The sequence below is a fragment of the Salmo salar genome, chromosome 24 (genome assembly GCF_965601325.2).
Source record: "Salmo salar chromosome 24, fSalSal1, whole genome shotgun sequence".
Taxonomy (NCBI): Eukaryota; Metazoa; Chordata; class Actinopteri; order Salmoniformes; family Salmonidae; genus Salmo; species Salmo salar.
In genome coordinates, this window is record NC_138314.1 from 9,940,788 (window position 1) to 9,964,900 (window position 24,113).

Below are 24,113 nucleotides of genomic sequence, written 5' to 3' on the forward strand. Positions count from 1 at the left end.
CAGTGTTGTGAAAAGTCCTTGCTGCTTTTGTAACTGAGAAAGCAACTCTTTCGATGCACTTGCCCTCTGCTCAGAAGACATATTCCTATATTTCTCTGCATGCTTCGTCTGGAAGTGTCGGGACAAGTTGTAGTCTTTCAAGACAGCGATGCTCTCTTTGCACAGTAAGCACACAGCTTTCCCTGATACCTCAATAAAGACATATTTCAATGTCTACTCTTGCTGGAACCCCCTACATTCATTGTCTACTTTCATTTTCTTTGAAAAACTATTTTTTGCGCAATTTGTAGCTAGCTATTTGTAACTGTGACGTGTGTCCCTTGTGCAGTTATTTTTACATGCCTTCAAAATAAATGTCCCACAGCAGTGGGAGTTAAACCATTACACAAAGGCAAGTATTAATTGGGCTTTTAATTGTAACAAATATGTTTTTGAAAACATTACCATCACAAATTAATTTTGTGATCTGAGCATGATTCCGCGGGCCGTATTCGGCCGCCGGCCTTTGTCCAAGCTTGAAGTAAAGGGTCTGAATACTTATGTAAACAATATTTCTGTTTTAAATGTTTTTATGAATTTGTAAAATGATCAAAAAAACTGTTTTTGCTTTGCCATGATGGGGTATTGTGTGTAGATTGATGAGGGAAAAAACTATTTTATCCATTTTAGAATCAGGCTGTAACTTAACAAAATGTGTAAAAAGTAGTGGTCTGAATACTTTCCGAATGCACTGTATATCATTTTTGAACAAGACATTTACTGTATTTGGATCACCAGGCTTCTCTTATTCTGTTAACATTGTGAAAGCCTATTTGGTAGACATCTAAGCTTAGTTGGATGTGACCATAATGATTTTTCTTAGTGCAAAACCCATCCTAATAACCTGTATCCAACATGTGTATTGATTGTTTAAAAAATAAAGCAGTAAAACGCCATATAATACATTTGTTTTAATTAGAATAGCATATACTAGTACTTTCAGCAAGCACATTCACATACACCACGGTCCAGTAACATATGATCAGCTGTCTCAAATGGTTAGCAACTACTTGACCTCCCAACACAAACAAAATTAGTTAACGATCCTTGATACTAAGTCAGAGTTCCAGATAGATCAGATTGGGTGGCCTTTTTATTGTATAAAGTTCTTTGGGTATAGTTTGAATAACTTTCCCTCCTGCGTGGGCTCAAATCCATATTTCTCCAGCTGTTCCTTATCAAAGGAGCCTTCCTCAAAGTCTTTCTGGATCTGCTGGGCCACAGCCTCGGAGAACAGACCCTCAGGGGTGACAGCGGGCTCCGTTCCAGCCGGGGTGCGGTACGACACGTAGGGCTTGAGTCTGAATCCCTCCAAGTCAGGCACCACAAACTGGGGGATCATTGCCTGTACTGGAACAAATTTTCTGCTGGAGGTTAGTACTCCTGTTGGCTGTGCCCCTCTGCCTTTGTAGTGAGTCCTTGAGCCACGTTTGCTGGTGAATTCAGCCATACGATCGGCTCCTCTTACAATGCCCCGTCGAAGAGCATTCAATACGCCCATCGCATCGAAGAGTTTTGGAGTCAAACTGTTGGGCAAATCTGTATGGAGTCAATGAAATGGGTGAGATTACAATGGGTACTTTGGTAGCTAACAACAGTAAACATAGCTAACTCACTATTTCCTCACTGCTAGGAACCTACCTCTATCAGTTCTTTCACATTAGTTTAAATCAAGTAAAATGAGACTGGGATGAAGAAACAGATTAAAATAAGCATTTTAACTATTGACCGTTTGAATACCCTGTGTGAAAATGTGAGTCAAACTGTTGCAAGATATAGATAACATTTTTATTTACAATGATGGCTACCAAAAGGCAAAAAAGCCTCCTGCGGGGACGGGGATTAAAATATGTTTTTATAAAAAATATTTGACAACACACACATCACGACAAGAGACACACCACGACATAAACTAGTATAGTGTAGATAATCATTGTACCAGTTAAACCGCTGTGAAATATAGTTTCCATAACCAAAAACATTGTTGTTTTAGCTGTTTGAAGCTGGTTTACAAAAGTAAAAGAGCAAAAACAAAACTTAACGGTAGCATAGAAATACTGAACATAGAACAGCTTTACCGCTTCTTAGACTTGCTTTCAAGTAGAATGATTGATCTAAAACTAAAATGTCTATGCAAATTTGACCAGGTCGACCGAAAAAATTACATATTTCCACTAATTGAAATACTGTTGAATTACATTAATTCCTATGGAGGGTGCATTGGAGTCAATATGGGCTTCTTCTGGAGAGTGCCAATACGGTCATTTCAAAGCCTATTACTGGTCAATATATAGCATTAACAAGCCAGGGTTTATATACAACAGTATTGTAAACATGACACATTAACACGTTCCATATTGTAATTGTGGCTACCTGAAGACATTTTCATTGCGAAAAACGTCTGGGCATAGCTGTTAGCTAGCTAACGTTATTTTGCTTGGTTTTGGACCCATGTGTTTTGCTAGCACTACAGTAGTTCGCTAGCTAGCAAAACACACGGGTCAACGACACTTTGACTCCCCGTTTCTAAATAGCTGTACCGTCATTGTTGAAGTTGAAAGCAAGATAAGCACTACATGGCGATTAATATCACTTTAGCGATAATATGTGTCAAATCTATAGCTACATTCACCTTGAACATCGCCAACCGCAAGACAGACACATTCGAAAACCCAGATGTCAGAACAAAACGTTTTGTGATTGGTTTGATTCAGTCAGTAGTAGCCAATTGGAATTCTAGATACTGGCAGCGAGTCATCGGGGATTGAAAGACATGCATGTGTACATAAAACTTTGACAGTGGAGATAGTGGAACGTTAGGTAATACGAGCCAGTAAGTATATTATTGTAGGTAATATTTTCATTTAACCATGTAGTGCAGTGTAAATAATTTGTGTTTATTTGACTGCATGGCTACAGACGGGGTGTCAATGGGCATTGGGCAAGTCGGCATAACGGGACTTTGTCTGTTTGCCTGTCAGCCCATTTAGCTCTGTGTGACAGTGATACAAATCTGGCCATATAACCGTCGACTGCCTGAACCTATGAGCACCAATTTAATAACTGGGATTAAACGTAACTAATTGGAAATGTTTTCGTATTCTTCCATATTTATGTCGTAGATACATTATAGCTATTTAAGGCAAGGGCAACGTTAGTAGAATGTCATACCTGTGCGAATTGACAGTGTGTCTGTCCGTGATTGGGTTTGTTTATCAATATAAGGGCACAGTTAGAGGAAAATACCATACATCCAGATCTTGAAATCAAGCCGGCCATACACCTGCTCAGTATTTAATGATCTAGGCTAGATCAGGCAAATTTGATATACTCAGGATACTAGGCCCTATATGATTCCTGTCATGAACAATCTGTTTACTGGGGTGTGTATGAACTTGTATCTGTGCTAGAGGTCTCTAATGCACAGATACAGGTTCAGGGTGTGTAGTGTAGTAGCCTAGACTTTCTACTTGCTTGTGGGTGAGTCTATTCAAGTATGCGTGTGCAGTGGCCAGTGGGTGTCTCTGGTTACAGAGTGCAGACCAGGTGCAGACAGACACACTGGCAGTACACTCTGTGACTACAGTCAGTGAGTGATCCAGTGTTCTCATTTGTAATATTTTTTTTCTTCTCATTTGTGTCTGTTTTGTTAGGGGATGTTTTGGCATAATAGTTTTAGGGTTTCAAGACTTCACATAGTGCTCCTTTTGATTAGGCCTGTCAGTGTGTAGAATGATTAGGACATTTCCCTCTGGTTCCTTTTCTCAAACCGTGTGAAGAATACTTTATTTCATTTTTTACAGTCTCTTCCACTGTGACTGGGAAAATGCATGTACACTGTTTGCCTTTTTTGGCTAGGAATGGATGACAAGGTGGATGACAAAGATGAGGACAGCTGCAGTATATACCCGGTAATAAAACCAGTTCTAAGTCTCCCACCAATTCAATAGGTCTACTACCCTGTCTATTACACAGTGTCCGATTCCATTTCTCTATCTAGGCTTAACCTTCTTAATGCCTGGTCATGAATAGACATCTGTTGAATGTTGGTTTCCTGCTTGTTTTGTAGAGCCTGCTGCCACTTGGCAGTGAAATTAAGGCCAGGATGCAACATTGGATGGAGGACAGAACAGAGACTGCTATACCATTGCCATTGGTAGGTAGCTACCCAGCACTCTCCTCTCCAGCACTGACTCTGTGAACAGTGCTGTTGTGACTGTTCTTAGATCACCATGGCAGCAGCCTACTGAGGCTGCATCCAAAATGGCACTCTATTCCCTATAAAGTGTAGGTCTACTAAGGCTCTGGTCCAAAGCAGTGCATTATATAGGGAATAGGGTGCCATCTGGGACGAACTCCTAGCCTATATATTAGATGTCAGTGTGGCTGTGGTTTGGTCCACGTCTAGTAATCATCTTCTTTTGCCCTCCCAGTGGACTGGTGTGCTGGTCGTAGCTGTACTGGCTGTGTTGGCAGTGTCTCTCATCGGCATGGTTGTGTTTTTATTCTACAGAAGATACAAACAGTACAGTCAGTACTTCCTGCCTCAATTCTCTCATAAATGACGAACTATTTGATAATAATATATACAGGCAAATATTTCAAACCAATAAAATAGTGAACATTGTTCAAGTTCGTCAAGTTGTAATAAAACAAAGAACGTAATTTAGCTTTAATAGCCATATAGGCCTTTGTGTTCATGCTAGTATGTGCTGTGTGTGTTTTTTTTTCAGAGGAGCAGCAGCCTCACTATCGCTTCAGGAAAAGAGACAAAGTTATGTTTTATGGCAGAAAGATCATGAGAAAGGTCAGTCCCACACCATCAGGCAATCCCTCGCACATTTTGTCTAGAGTGTCTCCCATAATTGTTTTGTGTCGTTTTCAATATAAATAGCACATAGAGATACAGTAAATTACCTGTATGTTAGGCTCTACTGTAGCTTCGTCAAGCAGACCGACCACTGGTTAAGCAGACCGACCACTGGTTAAGCAGACCGACCACTGGTCAAGCAGACTGACCACTCAAGCAGACAGGTTTCATTTCACTTCACTCGTTAGTATGTGAGCTATCACGAGATCAGGCTGGTTTCACAAGGCTAGCTATACTGAATTGATTTAAATTAAAACATCTCTCCCTGTTTTTTACTGTACCAGGTGCAGACCTTGTCCTCTACCTCAACCCCTACCTCTACCTCAGAGTCACAGAAGCAGCGAATCAGGAAGAGAACTAAAGTCCTGTCTATAGCGCGAAAGTGAGTCATGACTACACTGTGTATTCCGATGACACCTGTAGTGATAACCTCTCTTTTTCTGATGGTGAACAGTTTGTATGAGTTTTGCATGTTTTAAGGATACGTTTAAACACCATGCACGAACCCTAACACTTTGTGTCCCAGAATACTGCGCATTAGGAGGGAGCCCCCCACCCTGGTGGCTAAGGAGCCCCCTCCCTCTTTGCTGGAGGCTGACCTCACAGAGTTTGACGTGCAGAACTCTCACCTGCCCTCTGAGGTGCTCTACATGCTTAAGAACGTCAGGTAAGGGAACCGCAAACACATAAACACCTAGACTAGCGACACTCAAATATGGACCTCCAGTCTAGTTCCACTGGTGATTTTTACTTCTTACCCTTTAGTCAGGGACTGATTTAGACCCAGGGTACCTGGTGAGTGCAATTAACTACCAGGTAAAAACTAAAACCAGAAGTGTAACTGGACCCGAGGTTCAGATTTGAGCGTCCCTCACCTAGACTGAGTAAATGATGGGATGTCATGTTGTAAGGTGCTGCATTACCAACAGTTGTTTTAGCAAGACCTGTGTAATCCATTCCACTATGGTCTGTGTGCTGTGTCCAGGGTCCTGGGCCACTTTGAGAAGCCTCTGTTCCTGGAGCTGTGCCGTCACATGGTGTTTGTGCAGCTCCACGAGATGGAGACACTCTTTCGTCCCGGGGACATCGACGACAGCATCTACGTGGTGCAAGATGGCCGTCTGGAGCTCTGCATACATGAGAGTGTAAGATCCCCTACATGCTATATCTATCTGTTGCTGAAGCAACCTAATCATGAATAGTAAAATGAAGAAGGTCCGAAAGGAAATAGTTTTCCATCTTTGACAAAAGTTTTGCCCATAGATCATGAGGGGATGTGGTCTCACCCATTACGCTGCATTTACAACTACTTGTATTATGTACCTAAAGTTTGATAGTGAAATGCAAGTAACATGTATTTTGTTGTTATAGGATGGGACAGATGTGGTGGTAAAGGAGGTGTTTCCAGGAGACAGTGTCCACAGTCTGCTCAGTATCCTGGATGTCATCACTGTACGTTACGCTTTCCACTCTCATTTACCCTCTGATTCAGCTAGCGCATGTTTATGTATCCACTGCACTCTGATAAGTACCTAAGACACAGGAGGCTGGTGAGGGGCGGACGATTCGTAGTAATGGCTGGAATGGAAAACCATGTGTTTGAGACCATTCCATTCCAGCCATTACAATGAGCCTGTCCTCCGATTTAAAGTGAGACCAGCCACCACTTCTCGTCCTCTACCCCTCAATGCATCCCAGGGTCACTCAGCCCCCTACAAGACTGTATCTGCCAGAGCTGCAACCCCTTCTACCATACTGCGTCTTCCAGCTGCTGCCTTCCACTCTGTGTTTGAGAAATACCCAGAGACCCTGGTCCGTGTTATCCAGGTACTGTTACTGTCAGTGACAGACTGACCTAGGATACATCCCAAGTAGCGCACTATTCCCTGTATAGTGCCTATAGAAAGTCTAGACCCCCTTGAACTTCTTCTCTTCACATTTTGCTGCCTTAAAATGTAATCTAAAAACGTATTAAATTAGATTTTTTTCCTACAGATCTACACAACTTCCTCCACATTTTCAAAGTGAAAGAAAGTTATATAATTTTTTTCAAATTGATAAAAAACAAAATGAAATAGCGTAATTGTATAAATCTCCGCCCTCCTGAGTTACTTCTTCGGTTGATGCACCTTAAGCAGCCATTACATCTGTGAATCATTTTGAATAAGATTTGGCCAACTTTGCACAACTCTTAGGGCAACATATATCCATTGTTTTTGTCGACATTGCTGAAGCTCATAATATTTGGTTGGGAATCACTGATGGACAGTAATATTCAAACCTCGTCTCTGATTTTTTCTTTAAGCAGATTTAATTCAGGACTGAGACTAAATCACTCAACACCTCTTGGAAAGCCATTCTGGTGTGTATTTTTTGCATTCAAATTTGTGTAATTGTTCTCCTTTCATATTTATTTTGATCCTGACAAACTCCCTGCCCATGACAAGCGTACCCATAACATGTTGCTGCCACCACCACAATATTGGATTTGACCCAACCCTGTAGTTTTAAATTTAAGCCAAAAGGTTTGTTTATTTGCCGTGTTGTCTTGCAGTAGGTTGTGTAGATCTGTAGAAAAGAAATCTGTTTGAATCCCTTTTTAGATTGAATTTTAAGGCAGCAAAATGTACAAAAAGTTCAAGGGGGTGTAGACTTTCTATAAGCACTGTAAAGTGCACAAATTTTGACCAGGGCCCATATAGTTCTGGTCAAAGTAATGTACTAAAAAGGGAATAGAGTGCCATTTGGGATGTGGTCTGTACACAGGGAAATCAGCCATTATATAATATCACTCAAATACTGGAGATTACACCTCCTGCTTGGTTTGTAGACAACTGTGACATTATTCTGTAGTTACACAGCTAAACCCAAAAAACGAAATCACTGAGGATTTTGTATTTTCAGACATTTTCAGGGTTCTGCTCTCTTTACTAAAACAGTGGAGAGTCATTTGTTGCTTTTTTGTTATTGTCCTTTCTAGATCATCATGGTACGCCTGCAGAGAGTGACCTTCCTAGCCCTTCACAACTACCTAGGCCTTACCACCGAGCTCTTCAATGCGGTATGACACACACACACACACACACACACGACTGGGTATTTCATCTTTGAAGGGGATGTATACTCCTGATGGTTCTGTGTGTGTGTTCCATGTGTGTCTTTCAGGAGAGACAGGCAATCCCTCTGGTGGCAGTGCACAGTGTGATAGGTGAAGCCAACCCGAACAGGGGTCGAGACAGACATCAATCTCGGTCTGATGAGTCTGGCCATGAGAAGGGGCCCAGCGACACAGGTCAGTTATTATGGGATGGTCATCTCACTGGTAAATGCCAGCATAGAAACCAATGTTAATTCTAGTTTTGGTTTTTCATGCGGTTCCAAACATTCCGGTAACTTTCCCCAAAAAACAAATCCCATTTAGAAGATTCCTGGAATCAGGAGGGAATTAACAGGATGTCTGGGAATCCTCCAAGTGGGGTTTCTGGAAAACCTGGCAATTTGGGGAAAGTTACTGGAAATGTGCAACCCTAGTCTGCATTATGTCTGGATTACATTTTGATTACCATATCATGAAAATATGAATCCAGATGGATAAGTGTGGAGGTTGTTATGTTATGTCACTATGAAGAATGGTGGCTTGCTGGAAGCAGGACATGCTCATGGTATAGCTGAATGGTGTTGTTTCAGAAATTGGAGAGAGGAAGTCCTGTCTTTCAAACAGCAGCCCAACCACTAAAGGAAAAAGGTCTCGCTCCCAGTCCACTCCTATGGCAGTGTCAAGTAAGCATACATTACCACACACACACACACACACACACTGGTCAGACCACATAGTAGTGACCTGTACTGTACTGTAAATCTTAAGATATTGTTGATGAATTGCACTTACAAACAATCATATTTTTTTTCTTAAGAAGCTTCTTAAGTTTTTGCGTAAGTAGTGTTTTGTGAATCCGGCACTGCACTGTACAAGCCCTGGTCCGTGTGTCTGAATGCTTTTTGTCTCTCTCCTCACACTCTTGAGGTGCCACATCGGCTGACCTCAACATGGCATATCAGCGAGCCAGAATAAGAGAAGAAGCCGCTAAAGCAGACACACCACCACCAAGTCCCCAGGTCCCACACAAGGTCTGTGATGCACTGCAGATTTACACATGTCAGTGTAACAACGTCCATAAGATACATAGTCAGAGACATTCCTAGTTATGTTTCTGACTCTCTCTCTGACTCTTCCTCTTGCCCCCTCTCTCAATTCAGTTCAATTCAAAGGGCTTTATTGGTATGGGAAACAAATGTTTACATTGCCGAAGCAAGTGAAATAGACAATTAAACAAAAGGGAAATTAATTCATCAGAAATGAACAGTAAACATTAAACTCACAAAAGTAAAAAATAATATAGACATTTCAAACGTTATATTATTGGCTATGTAACAGTGTTGTAACAATAAATAAGGAGATACGTACAGTTTATGTATTTATAGGTCACAAATCTTGCTGCTATGGTGGCACACTGTTATTTCACATAATAGATATGGGAGTTTATCAGTATTGGATTTGTCCTCAAATTCTTTGTGGGTCTGTGTAATCTGAGGGAAATATGTGTGCCTAATCTGGTCATACATTTCACAGGAGCTTAGGAAGTGCAGCTCAGTTTCCACATCAGTTTGTGGGCAGTGGGCACATAGGCAGACTTGGCTCTCATGAGAAGATAGGCTATGGCAGCCTCTCTCGATAGCAAGGCCATACTCACCCCCCCCCCCCCCTCCCCTTTCTCCCTTTCATTCTTCAGTCCATTCTGAAGAAGAGTGTGACCATGGTGCACACTCCCTCTGCTGTGTTTCACTACTCTGATGCTGGAGGAGGTCAGTCAGGTCACATCCACCACAACAAGGTCAACGCCATCTTCCAGGCTGCCAAGAAGGACCTGCAGCGCCTCATACAACTACAGGTACTGGATAGCTCTCTCTGGGTCTCAGTATAAACTAGAACACATCCAGCAGGCTGGCCCCGGAGAGCCACTGTATGTGCAGGCTTTTGTTCCAGTCCAGAACTAACACCTGATTCAACTAATCACAGTCCAGATTATTATATAAAAAAAATTACCATTATTTATACAGGTTTTTTCTCATTGAGATAACATCTCTTTTCCAAGAGAGACCTGGTCCAATAGCAGCAGAGGGAACAACGTTTCAGACAAAACAACTTACATACACTAACACAACATTAAACAAAACTATAAACACACATACAGTACAGTACAGTACTGGGCTGGAACAGAAGCTGTGTGCAGCAGGAGTTTGGACATTCCTGCCAAATTTTCTGACCCTCTTACCTCCCTATCTCTCTCCCTCTTTCTGTCAGGACCCCAGTCTGTTGGAGGGCAGAGTGACTCTGCGTCAGGTCAAAGCTGGCTGTGTGTTGAACAGCCAGGGGGACCAGGTCAGTCAGTCTGTCTGCATGCTGCCTGGTAGTGGTAGACATAGCCTTTAGCCCTGAGGCTAGAGCTCACCTCAGTAAAACATCTACTTCCCCTCTGTCAGCAGCACGGGCAGAAACGGTCAACGTCATTTGTCTTATAACTGCATTTTACAAGTGGTTCATTTATGTGTGTCAAAAGGCACTATTCCCTATAGAGTGGACTACTTCTGACCAGAGCTCTAGTCAAACGTAGTGCACTATATAGAGAATAGGGTGCCATTTGGGACTCACGCATTGACATTATGTACAGTGAGGGAAAAAAGTATTTGATCCCCTGCTGATTTTGTACGTTTGCCCACTGACAAAGAAATGATCAGTCTATAATTTTAATGGTAGGTTTATTTGAACAGTGAGAGACAGAATAACCACAAAAAAATCAAGAAAAACGCATGTCAAAAATTTTATAAATTGATTTGCATTTTAATGAGGGAAATAAGTATTTGACCTCTCTGCAAAACATGACTTAGTACTTGGTGGCAAATCCCTTGTTGGCAATCACAGAGGTCAGACATTTCTTGTAGTTGGCCACCAGGTTTGCACACATCTCAGTAGGGATTTTGTCCCACTCCTCTTTGCAGATCTTCTCCAAGTCATTAAGGTTTCGAGGCTGACGTTTGCCAACTCGAACCTTCAGCTCCCTCCACAGATTTTCTATGGGATTAAGGTCTGGAGACTGGCTAGGCCACTCCAGGACATTAATGTGCTTCTTCTTGAGCCACTCCTTTGTTGCCTTGGCCGTGTGTTTTGGGTCATTGTTATGCTGGAATACCCATCCACGACCCATTTTCAATGCCCTGGCTGAGGGAAGGAGGTTCTCACCCAAGATTTGACGGTACATGGCCCCATCCATCGTCCCTTTGATGCGGTGAAGTTGTCTTGTCCCCTTAGCAGAAAAACACCCCCAAAGCATAATGTTTTCACCTCCATGTTTGACGGTGGGGATGGTGTTCTTGGGGTCATAGGCAGCATTCCTCCTTCTCCAAACACGGCGAGTTGAGTTGATACCAAAGAGCTCCATTTTGGTCTCATCTGACCACAACACTTTCACCCAGTTGTCCTCTGAATCATTCAGATGTTCATTGGCAAACTTCAGACGGGCATGTATATGTGCTTTCTTGAGCAGGAGGACCTTGCGGGTGCTGCAGGATTTCAGTCCTTCACGGCGTAGTGTGTTACCAATTGTTTTCTTGATGACTATGGTCCCAGCTGCCTTGAGATCATTGACAAGATCCTCCCGTGTAGTTCTGGGCTGATTCCTCACCGTTCTCATGATCATTGCAACTCCACGAGGTGAGATCTTGCATGGAGCCCCAGGCTGAGGGAGATTGACAGTTCTTTTGTGTTTCTTCCATTTGCGAATAATCACACCAACTGTTGTCACCTCACCAAGCTGCTTGGCGATGGTCTTGTAGCCAATTCCAATCTTGTCCCTGACATCCTTGGAGAGCTCTTTGGTCTTGGCCATGGTGGAGAGTTTGGAATCTGATTGATTGATTGCTTCTGTGGACAGGTGTCTTGTATACAGGTAACAAACTGAGATTAGGAACACTCCCTTTAAGAGTGTGCTCCTAATCTCAGCTCGTTACCTGTATAAAAGATTCCTGAGAGCCAGAAATCTTTCTGATTGAAAGGGGGTCAAATACTTTTTTCCCTCATTAAAATGCAAATCAATTTATAACATTTTTGACATGCGTTTTTCTGGATTTGTTTGTTGTTATTCTGTCTCTCACTGTTCAAATAAACCTACCATTAAAATTATAGACTGATCATTTCTTTATCAGTGGGCAAACGTACAAAATCAGCAGGGGATCAAATACTTTTTTCCCTCACTGTATAGCTGTATCTCCCTGTGCCGTCTGTTCCCTCTGGTAGGATGCAAGTGTGCAGTTTGTGATCTCGGGGGCGCTCCATGTGTACCAGCGGACGATCGACCGTGAGGAGGACACCCTGCTGTTTCTGACCCACCCAGGGGAGATGGTGGGTCATCTGGCCGTGCTGACTGGTGAACCCCTCATCTTCAGCGTCCGAGCACACAGGGACTGCACCTTCCTGTCTATCTCTAAAGCTGCCTTCTATGAGTATGCCATTTTCCTTGTGTATAGACACAGACACACAGATGCAGGCACAGAGACACACACACACGCGCACACACACTCGACGTCTGATGACAGTATTGTTACTGTAATTCTCATATTTGTCCCACACCCTGTTGTTCCACACCCTGTTGGTGTGCATGTTTTTGTGCACAGTAGTTGCTGTCTGAATATGTGAATGTGGGTCTTTGTAGGATCATGCGCGAAGAGCCAAAGGTGGTGCTGAATGTGGCTCACACCGTGGTGAAGAGAGTGTCAGGCTTCGTTAGGCAGATAGACTTCGCTCTGGACTGGATGGCTGTGGAGGCTGGCCGCACTGTCTACAGGTACCTGCTGAATAGCATAGAAGTACATATAGAACACTAGAATGGACATAGGCATCCTAGCAACATCCATCTTGGTCAGGGAATTATAGGATCTCTATGCTGAATGGTCTCATATCCTCTATCTCCCTCAAATTCAAATCTGGACCTCGAAACCAGTTCCACTGCTTTAAAAAAATTATTCCCCTCTCATGAGGGACTGATTTTAGACCTGGAATACCAGGTGGATGCAATTAATTATCATGTAGAACAGAAAACCAGCAGGCTCCGGACCTCGTAGGGTAAGATTTGAATACACTGGTCTATCTGTTTCTCAGTCTAACTGCTGCATCCAACCGTTCCTAGGCAGGGAGACAAGTCGGACAGCACCTTCATCGTCCTCAGTGGCCGCCTGCGTTCTGTCATCGCAAAGGATGATGGGAAGAAGGAGTTGACCGGAGAGTATGGTCGCGGTGACCTCATAGGGGTGGTAAGTGCTCTATAATCGCATATTCTTTATGGTTTATGTATTTAACTCTAGCCTGGTCCCAGATGTGTTTGTGCTATCATGTCAATTCCTTGTCACCCATTGTCATAGCTTGACAAAGAGTGACAATGAGTTGGGAAGAGCACAAACAAATCTGGGACCAGGCTCATTTAACTTCAAGAGATGGAACCCTTGATTAACTGTTATTCATAGAACTTGTGTGGTGTCCTCAGGTGGAGGCCCTGACCCACATGAACCGAGCCACTACAGTGCATGCCATCAGGGACTCTGAGCTAGCCAAGCTGCCTGAGGGGGCCCTCAGCTCCATCAAGAGGAGGTATCCGCAAGTAGTGACCAGACTCATCCATCTGCTGGGACAGAAGATCCTTGGAAATATGCAGCAGGTTCACGGACCCTTGGCAGGTTAGTGTACAATACTGTTCAAAAGATTGGGGTCACTTGGAAATGTCCTTGTTTTGGAAAGAAAATCCAAAATTTTTTGCACTGTTCTGTGAAGGGAGTAGTACACAGCGTTTTACAAGATCTTCAGTTTCTTGGCAATTTCTCGCATGGAATAGCCTTTATTTCTCAGAACAAGAATAGACTGACGAGTTTCAGAAGAAAGGTCTTTGTTTCTGGCCATTTTGAGCCTGTAATCGAACCCACAAATGCTGATGCTCCAGATACTTAACTAGTCTAAAGAAGGACAATTTTATCGCTTCTTTAATCAGCACAACAGTTTTTAGCTGTGCTAACATAATTGAAAAAGGGTTTTCTAATAATCAATTAGTCTTTAAAAATGATAAACTTGGATTAGCTAACACAACGTGCCATTGGAACACAGGAGTGATGGTTGCTGATAATGGGCCTCTGTAGGCGTATGTAGATATTCCATAAAAAAATCTGCCATTTCCAGCTACAATAGTCATTTACAACATTAACAATGTCTACACTGTATTTCGGATCAATTTTATGTTATTTTAATGGACAAAAAATTGACTTTTCTTTCAAAAACAAGGACACTTCTAAGTGACCCAAATCTTTTGAACGGTGGTGTAGATTTAAAATATGTGTGTGTGTGTGTGTGTGTTGTATTTTGTCTGTGTCAACCACCCATGGTGTATCAGCGATGCCTCTGTCTTCCTTCCTCTGTTGTAGCCCGTGGTCTGACCCTACAACCCCCCAGCAGTAAGTGGGATTCAGGGAGCCCGGCCTCTAACCTGTCCACTGTGACCATCCTGCCTGTGTCAGAGGAAGTGCCTCTTACAGCCTTCACACTGGAGCTGCAGCATGCACTCAGTGCCATTGGTACATATCATTACTACTAGTCCTGCTTCACCACTCCCGTTGACAGTATGTACTATTTTACTATTCAGTATGTACCATTTTATTTCTGTTGGACTTTTAGGTCCCGCCTTACTCTTGACCAGTGACATCATCAAACAGCGACTGGGTGCTGCCGCACTGGACAGGTAGGAATGACGTAATCATTTCAGGCATGCACGCTCTTGTCTGCGTTAGCATATTTGTGTCAAGGTCAGCCGGTTGTTATAGTTAAAGAAAACACTTTAAAGGATACACACATCTCAACCCTCTCCTCTGTAGTGTGCATGAGTACCGTCTGTCCAGCTGGCTGGGGCAGCAGGAGGATATCCACCGCATCGTTCTCTACCAATCAGACGATACCTTGACCCCCTGGACCCAGCGCTGCATCCGCCAGGCCGACTGCATCATCATTGTGGGACTGGGAGAGGCCGAGCCGACCGTGGGCGAGGTATAAAAGAAAAATGCATACCAACACCCCTGCCTTTTTGTCTTGAACCTTTATTTAATCTGGGAAGTCCCATTGAGGTCAGAAGACCTCTTTTACAAGGGAGACCTAGCCAACAAGGGCGACTCAATAAGAAACAACATATACCTATAGAACCCGATCTGCCTAATGGGTATTAGGAAAGTCGAGGGCTTACTTTGTTTTATGCAGTCTCTATGAAGTGGGATAACTGGTCTACTGAGTGTATGTGGGGATTAGTGAAGTCGAAATGGCTTCTTAATTAGCTTTGCTAGGATGAACCCCTATTAGTCAGAAAGTTTATTAGGGGTTAAATGATTGAGGCTTAATGAGGAAGAAGAGAAACATGGCACGTCTCTTTCATTCTCTGCTGTCTGATTTGACATGAAGGACAAATCTCAAATGACACCCAGTCCCTCTTCTACAGTGCGTTACTTATAAAGCAACTGTATGTTTGAACACGTGAACCTAATCCAATAGTACATTACATAAGAAATAGGACATCATTTGGCATGCATCCTAAATGGTACCCAATTCCCTCTATAGTCCACTACTACCTATGGGCCCTGGTCAAAAGTAGTGGCCTACACTGAGAATAGCGTGCCATTTGGGACTCACACCTTAACTTGGGTCTCCTCCACTGTGGGTGTGACGCTGTTGTCCCTGTGCTGTGGCCTCTGTCCCCTAGTTGGAGCGGATGCTGGAGGGCAGTGCAGTGCGGGCCCAGAAGCAGCTGATCCTGCTGCACAGGGAGGACGGTCCCCCGCCTCAGGGCACTGTGGAGTGGCTCAACATGAGGAGCTGGATCTCCAGACACCTGCACCTCTCCTGTCCACACAGGGTCTTCTCCAAGAGGAGCCTGCCTAAACTGGTACCCTATATACACACACATACACAGGCTCACACACACTCGCAGGCAGGAACGGAGACAGGCACGCACACACACGCGGGCAGGAAGGCGCCCATACATACACATACACCCCTGTCCTGCCCAAATGTGGTGTTTTCCAGTAGTAGCCTGTCCATGCTAGTACACACACGCCTCAGCCAGAATAGTCATAGCTCCTCTCACTGACTAGACAATATTCAACCTACTTTTTCAATCTTGGCTTTTGATCTGCAGCTTGCTCGTATGATGCACGTCTCAGAAGGAAGCCTTCAGATAACATTACTGAGCTTTCCGGAAACAATCGTGACCTAGGCTGCTTCCCAAATGGCACCCTATTTCCTATGTAATTTATAGCGCTCTGGTCAAAAGTAGTGCACTAGGGAATAGGGTGCCAATTGGGACGAATCACACATTTTGCTGACTCTTCCCCTCTACCTCTGCTCCTGTGGTGCTGTGCTCCTGTGGTGCTGTGCTCCTGTGGTGCTGTGCTCCTGTGGTGCTGTGCTCCTGTGGTGCTGTGCTCCTGTGCCCCTGCTGTGGTTGTCCTCAGAGAGAGATGTACCAGCGTGTGTTCCAGAAGCCTCCAGACCGCCACTCTGACTTCAGCCGTCTGGCCAGAGTCCTGACAGGCAACACCATCGCCCTGGTGCTGGGGGGAGGGGGTGCAAGGTACTGCGAATCTCTTTCTAGACCTCACACTCCAATGTAACATGCTGCACTATCAGTAGTACCTTTTTTAGCTGATTAGATCTGACATCTGCAGTCGTCACATTACGATTTTTACAACTGCAATTATTCAAACACCATTCTTTTAGGATTATAGTCCCTGGTTATGGTTTTCCTGTTTGTTTGCCCAACTTTAAATAATTGTAATATTTCTAGTATAGAGAGTGTATGGCTGTTTGTGTCATTGTTCACTCTGGATGCCTCTTTCCTCTGTCTACCTTGCTATGAGGCCTCTGTCTTTCGATAATGGCTTTTCTGTCTTTCTTTTCTGCTTTCTGTTCTTGTTCCCTTTTGCTCTGGCATGTCCAGGAGCTGGGTCACGGTGGGTATATTCTCTAGTCCCGTCAACACTGCTCCCTCTGACTGTCCACTAAAACGCTTCCTTAGGCTAAACGTCCCCCCTCTTTTACTCACACACTGACTGTGCTTATTGTCCAGTGTCATGTTTTGGACTCTGTGTAACCTACCTGTGGTCCGTGTCCCTCCAGGGGTTGCTGTCAGGTTGGCATCCTGCGGGCGCTCAATGAGGCGGGCATCCCTGTGGACATGGTGGGTGGCACCTCCATCGGCTCCCTGATGGGGGCGCTGTACGCTGAGGAGAAGAGCAACAGCCGTATGAGGGTCCGCGCTCGCAAGTGGGCCATGGTGAGAAGATACAGGACGGCTGAAGCTGGGCTCAATGTATTAGAGGATGTTGTCCTAATCCCAAATGGTACCCTGTTCCCCATATAGTGCACTACTTTTGACCAGGGCACTAGTCAGAAGTAGCTCACTAAATAGGGGATAGGGTTTAAGACGTAGCCGCTGTCTTTGGCTCCAGAGAAATTGATCGTAAGGTATCTCTCCACCTCTCTCCAAAACCAGGACATGAGGTCCATCTTCAAGAAGGTGTTCGACCTGACGTACCCTGTGACCTCCATGTTCTCTGGGGCCTCCTTTAACAACAGCGTCAGCGCTGTATTTAAGGGCAAACAGATCGAGGTGAGAGGACAGGGGGTTGTAGTCCACACTCCACTTGACAGGATCCCATTGTCGAATAGTGATGGTTTTAATTACGCCTCTATGATCAGTTTAAAATCTGGATTATTTATTCATCCCTAGATTTGACCCATACTTATGACTGCTGGCTTATGACAGCCATTTAACATGATCTCGACAATACCAGGTCAGCTAATAGTTTATTTTCATCAGCTAAACATTTCTTCTCCTCTCTCTTTCCCCCACGTGCTCCTCCTACTCTCCTAGGACCTGTGGATCCCCTACTTCAACATCACAACAGATATCACTGCTTCATCCATGAGGGTTCACACTGACGGTCTGTCTGGCTTTATTCTCATTGTGGAAAATGGCACCCTATTCCCTATATATAGTATACTACTTTTGACCAGGGTCCTTAGGGCTCAGGTTAAAACTAGTGTACTATACAGGGAAAAGGAGGCCATTTGATACGGGTCAAAAGTAGTGCACTATGTAGGGAATATGTTGCCATTTGGGACCTTTGACTCTGTTGAAGTATTGAACCTCAGCGTGCCCTCCTCTTGTAGGTTCCCTATGGAGGTATGTGCGCGCCAGCATGTCACTGTCTGGGTACCTGCCACCTCTCTGTGACCCCAAAGACGGACACTTACTCATGGACGGTGGCTACATAAATAACCTACCCGGTCAGTATTTATATGCCATGTCTCAAACAACTATAAAACATGACGTTGAAAGTCAGCATACATGTATAGTTATACTGTACAAGTTAGAGACATTACCTTGCATGTGATGTACACAGTAGATGCCATGGCTAGTGGTCAGTGTTTGTCACTCTCTATCTCTCTCTCACCTTCACTTTATATATATATATGTATAGCTGATGTCGCTCGCTCCATGGGAGCCAAAGTAGTAATAGCCATCGATGTGGGCAGCCAGGACGAGACTAACCTCACCAACTACGGTGACTCACTGTCTGGCTGGTGGCTGCTATGGAAACGCTTCAACCCCCTGACAGAGAAAGTGCAGGTGAGTCAGGGGGATGTAAAAACATAATGCTCACAACCTAGAATACCTTGTGGTCATTTAGTTCACAATGATTCATATCTGCTGATCACAACAGATCTATCTAGCCTGTTTTAGAGTGCTCCAACTCCTGTTGACCATATTAGTCCTTTTTGGATGTTTTTCCTGGATAAGCCCTATTGGTGTTGAGGACCCCTGCTACTTTCCTTTGTTTGCTGAGGCACGGAGGCCTACCTGAACTCCGATCTATTTCTGTATTCTTCTAATCCTCTATAAGGTCCTGAACATGGCTGAGATCCAGACCAGACTTGCTTATGTGTGCTGCGTTCGTCAGCTGGAGTTAGTTAAAGACAGCGAGTACTGCGAGTACATCCGGCCGCCCATTGATCACTACGGCACCTTAGAGTTTGGCAAGTTCGACGAGATCGCTGTGAGTCGCCCTCTGTTTCTCACTGGTTTGCGTCCCAAATGGCACCCTATGAAGTGCACTGCTTTTGACCACAGCCCATAAAGTGGTGCGCTATATAGAGAAAAGGGTGCCGTTGGGGACGCAGACACTGTCTCCACGGCTCTCCATCTGTCTCGTCTCATCATAATCTCACCTAATCCCCCCCCTTCTCCCTCTGTCTCTCGCTCTCTCTGTCTCAGGAAGTGGGCTACCAGCACTGTAAGACAGTGTTTGACATGTGGAGTCGTAGTGGGGTTGTGGACAAGATGATGAAAGACAGACATCAAGAGGAATTTCATAAGACGAAGAGCGGCAATGTGAGTTAGTTAGTTACACAGACCGGATCTTAACTGCACCACACCTTGTTTCTATTTCAGATGTTGCAGCAGCTATTCCAATCCCACTTCAGCCTTGTTTGCACATCTCATTGGTTCATGATTTTTTTTTTTTGTCGTTTTTGACTGATTGCTTCCAATACTAGCTGTTATGAACTGGACTGTGGCAGTTTCCTAATTTACAGTTGCCAATAAATGTCCCTTTAGACTGTTGACTGGCGCGTGTGTGTGTGTGTGCGTGTGTGTTTTTCAGGTGGTCACGTGTCCCAATGCCTCCTTCACTGACCTGGCAGAGATTGTCTCTCGAATTGAGCCTGTCAAACCAGTCCTGGTGGAAGGTGAGAGGGACACACACACACACACACTTCCTGTACCTATCTGGTTCCTGTGTTATTCTCTACACCTTCTCTGTCTTCCTCTCTCCCTCAGAGTTATCAGATGAATACCAAACAGACTATGATGAGGAGGCTATAGAGAGTGCTCTCTCTGACTTTGACATGTCTAATCCCAACAGTGGAGCAGAACACACAGAGGGGGAGGAGACGGCAGACACAGTATGTACAAGGTTGAAGTCCAAATGGCCCCCTATTCCCATTTGGGACGCACACATATACCCACTGAAGCAGGATCCAGGATTGCCTTTAGGGAAATTATGCTAACTAGTAAATAAACAATATACCAAGGAATTTTCCAGAGATGAAAAAAAACGAAAGTCAAGAGATCAGTTTTACACAACCGATGTTTGCGTTGTGTGATCTTCTACAGTAGACAGAGACCATGCTGCTTTAACTACTCACCTCTCTCTCTCTTTCTCTCTTTCTACCTCTTTTTCTCTCTCTTTCTACCTCTTTTTCTCTCCCTTTCTACCTCTTTTTCTCTCTCTTTCTACCTCTCTTTCTACCTCTTTCTACCTCTTTCTACCTCTTTCTACCTCTCTTTCTACCTCTCTTTCTACCTCTCTCTCTCTCTTTCTACCTCTCTCTCTCTCTTTCTACCTCTCTCTCTCTCTTTCTACCTCTCTCTCTCTCTCTCTTTCTACCTCTCTCTCTCTCTTTCTACCTCTCTCTCTCTCTTTCTACCTCTCTCTCTCTCTCTTTCTACCTCTCTCTCTCTCTCTTTCTACCTCTCTCTCTCTCTTTCTACCTCTCTCTCTCTCTCTCTCTCTCTTTCTACCTCTCTCTCTCTCTCTCTCTCTCTCTCTACCTTTCTCTCTCTCTCTCTCTCTCTCTCTCTCTTTCTACCTTTCTCTTTCTCTCTCTCTCTCTCTTTCTCTCTCTCTCTTTCTACCTCTCTCTCTCTCTCTCTTTCTACCTCTCTCTCTCTCTCTCTCTCTCTCTCTCTCTCTTTCTACCTCTCTCTCTCTTTCTCTTTCTACCTTTCTCTCTCTCTCTCTCTCTCTACCTTTCTCTCTCTCTCTCTCTTTCTACCTTTCTCTTTCTCTCTCTCTCTTTCTCTCTCTCTCTTTCTACCCTCTCTCTCTCTCTCTCTCTCTCTCTCTCTCTCTTTCTACCTCTATCTACCTCTCTTTCTCTCTCTCTTTCTCTCTCTCTTTCTACCTCTCTCTTTCTACCTCTCTCTTTCTCTCTCTTTCTTTCTACCTCTCTCTTTCCCTCTCTCTCTTTATACCTCTCTCTTTCTCTCTCTTTCTTTCTACCTCTCTCTTTCTACCTCTCTCTTTCTCTCTCTCTCTCTCTCTTTTTCTCTCGTTCTTTCTCAGGATGAAGAGATTCAGATCAAGGTCCGATGTCACCAAACCGCATGACCACCAAACCGCCAGACAGTGTTGATGATGCATAGCATCCATCATATTCATGACGCACTGTTTCTCCGTCCGGTTAGCAGTGGTCCTCAATGCCAGTCTAGACTTTTCAAAATGCACTATTTTTAAAAATTATTTTAGGAGTTGCTCTACAGTGTGTCCAAACATGAATGAAGGACAAATGTACTCTTTGTCCTCTTTGACATCAAAAAGGATTTTCCCAATCAGGGAGCAGAGATGTATATTATATCACTAATATCGTATCATATACACACCCAGAGGGGAGGTGTGGAATGTACAATGTGAACTGTGAGTTCATGTAAGGGAGCCAAAATAAGCACAAGTCATACAGTTGAAGTCGGAAGTTTACATACACTTAAGTTGGAGTCATTTAAAACTTGTTTTTCAACCACTCCACAAATTTCTTGTTAACAAACTATAGTTTTGGCAAGTTGGTTAGGACATCTACTTTGTGCTTGAAACAATAAATTTTTCCAACAATCGTGTACAGACAGATTATTTCATTTATAATTCACTGTATCACAATTCCAGTGGGTCAGAAACTGGTGTAACTGAGTCAGGTTTGTAGACTTCCTTGCTCGCACATGCTTTTTCAGTTCTGCCCACAAATGTTCTATAGGATTGAGGTCAGGGCTTTGTGATGGCCCCTCCAATACCTTGACTTTGTTGTCCTTCAGCCATTTTGCCACAACTTTGGAAGTATGCTTGGGGTCATTGTCCATTTGGAAGACCCATTTGCGACCAAGCTTTAACTTCCTGACTGATGTCTTGAGATGTTGCGTCAATATATCCACATAATTTTCCATTCTCATGATGCCATCTATATTGTGAAGTGCACCAGTCCCTCCTGCAGCAAAGCACCCCCACAAAATGACGCTGCCACCCACGTGCTTCACGGTTGGGATGGTGTTCTTTGGCTTGCAAGCCTCCCCCTTTATCCTCCAAACATAACGATGGTCATTATGGCCAAACAGTTCTATTTTTGTTTCATCAGACCAGAGGACATTTCTCCAAAAAGTGCGATCTTTGTCCCCATGTGCAGTTGAAAACCATAGTCTGGCTTTTTTATGGCGGTTTTGGAGCAGTGGCTTCTTCCTTGCTGAGTGGCCTTTCAGGTTATGTCGATATAGGACTGCTTTTACTGTGGATATAGATACTTTTGTACCTGTTTCCTCCAGCATCTTCACAAGGTCCTTTGCTGTTGTTCAGAATGCGTCTCCTTCCTGAGCGGTATGATGGCTACGTGGTCCCATGCTGTTTATACTTACGTACTATTGTTTGTACAGATGAACGTGGTACCTTCAGGCATTTGGAAATTGCTCCCAAGGATGAACCAGACTTTATAGGTCTACAATTTGTTTTCTGAGGTCTTGGCTGATTTTCTTTTTATGTCCTAACCAACTCGCCAAAACTATAGTTTGTTAACAAGAAATGTGTGTTGTGGTTGAAAAAGGAGTTTTAATGACTCCAACCTAAGTGTATGTAAACTTCCGACTTCAACTGTATTATACCATAATAAGCTGGGTCCCATCCTTACAAACTCACCTGCACATACACAGTGAGAGCACTTCTCTAATGTGCTGCTATTTGCACAGATCCAACATGCTGTTGATCAAAACCCTATTGTAGCGAATTCGGGGGTAGCCTCTAGGTGTCGGGTTAAGATCACTACACTATTTATAATTTCTCAGCTGTTATGGTTAGGTTGTATTATGATCAAGGTCATTGCATTTACATTTCATTCAGTATACTGTGGTTACATCATGAAACTATATGAACTAAGTCCAGATTATCATTGTCACGCAAGCATGTCAATGCATCTTTATACTCTCTTTTTTCAGTTGCCATATGTGCCTTTCAAATGTATGGTTTTTACAGAACAGCTCCTTTTTTTGACTGACTGATTGATAGTGATTGATTTGATTGCATATTTCCTTATTACAATCAATCTCATTAGAGTGGGTTGCAAAACAATCATATTGTATAGTATTATGATGTTATTGTTGTTCAGAGTGTATGTATGTCCTCATCACTTTAAGCACTAGATTAGTAAATGTTATCAGTTATAACCCTAGTTATCACTTTAAGGAATGTAGCAGAAGTATTGCTATTTGCATTGTTAGGAGGAAACTTGAGCGCCTTATTAGCAGGGATGTCAGTGATACCATACTGTATGTGTTTTTTTCTTCTTCGCTTTTTTAGACTACCTTCCCTTAGCAGGGTAGAAGTTTTAATGAGATTTTAGTCAGGGTTATGGAATATCTGTGGTACACTACTAAGAAGAAAAGGTGGAGGAGTATCAGAAAATAGATCATACTTTGATATTATTTTATTGACACTGTTCCCACTGAGCACACCCTGGTTGAATCAACAATATGTCCACGTAATTTCACTGAAATTATATTGAAACAACTTGGAATAGAGGTTGAATTGACGTCTGTGACCAGTGGGTTTTGTCTTTTATGATTTGAAAACCGATTTAAAATGACAATGACTTGATTCTGAATGAATTACATTACGAATGAATTACTTGTTGACTGAATGGGCGACCTAATATTATTCTTCTTCTTCAACTGTTATCTCCTTTTTTGTCTACTGCAATTCAGCTTTTAGCTGCGAAAGGGTATAAGACAGACTAACTAATAATAAAACCTTGATATATTAGTGACAAAAATGAGTTAACAATATATGTCGGCCGATAGGCTGTTGTTTCTCTGTTTAAAGCCTTTTCACTATGTTATGCTGTCAGTAACCTCGTCCTCAGGCTATTGCGCATTTGGGAAAAGGTGTATGGGAACGAGATTATGCGGTCAGTAGCCTATTTAGTATTGTTGTGTGAGAGATGTAATGACTAATAAATTGCATTGACTTCTAC

General features: G+C 43.4%; 2 protein-coding genes across 3 annotated transcripts; one reads left to right on the forward strand and one right to left on the reverse strand.

Moving 5' to 3' along the window:
* Positions 1-935: 935 nt before the first annotated feature.
* Positions 936-2,765, reverse strand: LOC106585148 (large ribosomal subunit protein mL41). The gene is made up of 2 exons (XM_014171035.3): positions 2,672-2,765; positions 936-1,578 (listed from the first exon to the last, which is right to left on the reverse strand). Exon 2 carries the CDS (start codon positions 1,538-1,540, stop codon positions 1,133-1,135), a length of 408 nt encoding a protein of 135 aa, XP_014026510.1. The 5' UTR covers positions 1,541-1,578; positions 2,672-2,765; the 3' UTR covers positions 936-1,132.
* Positions 2,766-2,783: 18 nt separating this feature from the next.
* On the forward strand, positions 2,784-24,112 carry LOC106585146 (patatin-like phospholipase domain-containing protein 7). 2 transcript variants are annotated; one of them, XM_014171032.3, is made up of 35 exons: positions 2,784-2,872; positions 3,843-3,950; positions 4,109-4,195; positions 4,473-4,569; positions 4,773-4,846; positions 5,194-5,291; positions 5,436-5,576; positions 5,895-6,054; positions 6,281-6,361; positions 6,608-6,736; positions 7,890-7,970; positions 8,075-8,201; positions 8,597-8,689; positions 8,934-9,037; positions 9,700-9,858; positions 10,272-10,349; positions 12,261-12,466; positions 12,676-12,807; positions 13,150-13,273; positions 13,504-13,693; positions 14,429-14,578; positions 14,679-14,742; positions 14,876-15,044; positions 15,748-15,930; positions 16,499-16,617; positions 17,163-17,319; positions 17,539-17,655; positions 17,920-17,989; positions 18,219-18,335; positions 18,530-18,678; positions 18,953-19,105; positions 19,324-19,440; positions 19,712-19,796; positions 19,888-20,012; positions 21,176-24,112. In XM_014171032.3, the coding sequence occupies exons 2-35, from the start codon at positions 3,870-3,872 to the stop codon at positions 21,218-21,220; spliced, it is 4,062 nt and encodes a 1,353-aa protein (XP_014026507.1). In that variant the 5' UTR covers positions 2,784-2,872; positions 3,843-3,869; the 3' UTR covers positions 21,221-24,112. The 2 variants fall into 2 exon arrangements, with proteins under 2 accessions (XP_014026507.1, XP_014026508.1); XM_014171033.3 differs by having other exon boundaries at positions 2,786-2,872; positions 3,898-3,950.
* The last annotated feature ends 1 nt before the right edge of the window (position 24,113 follows it).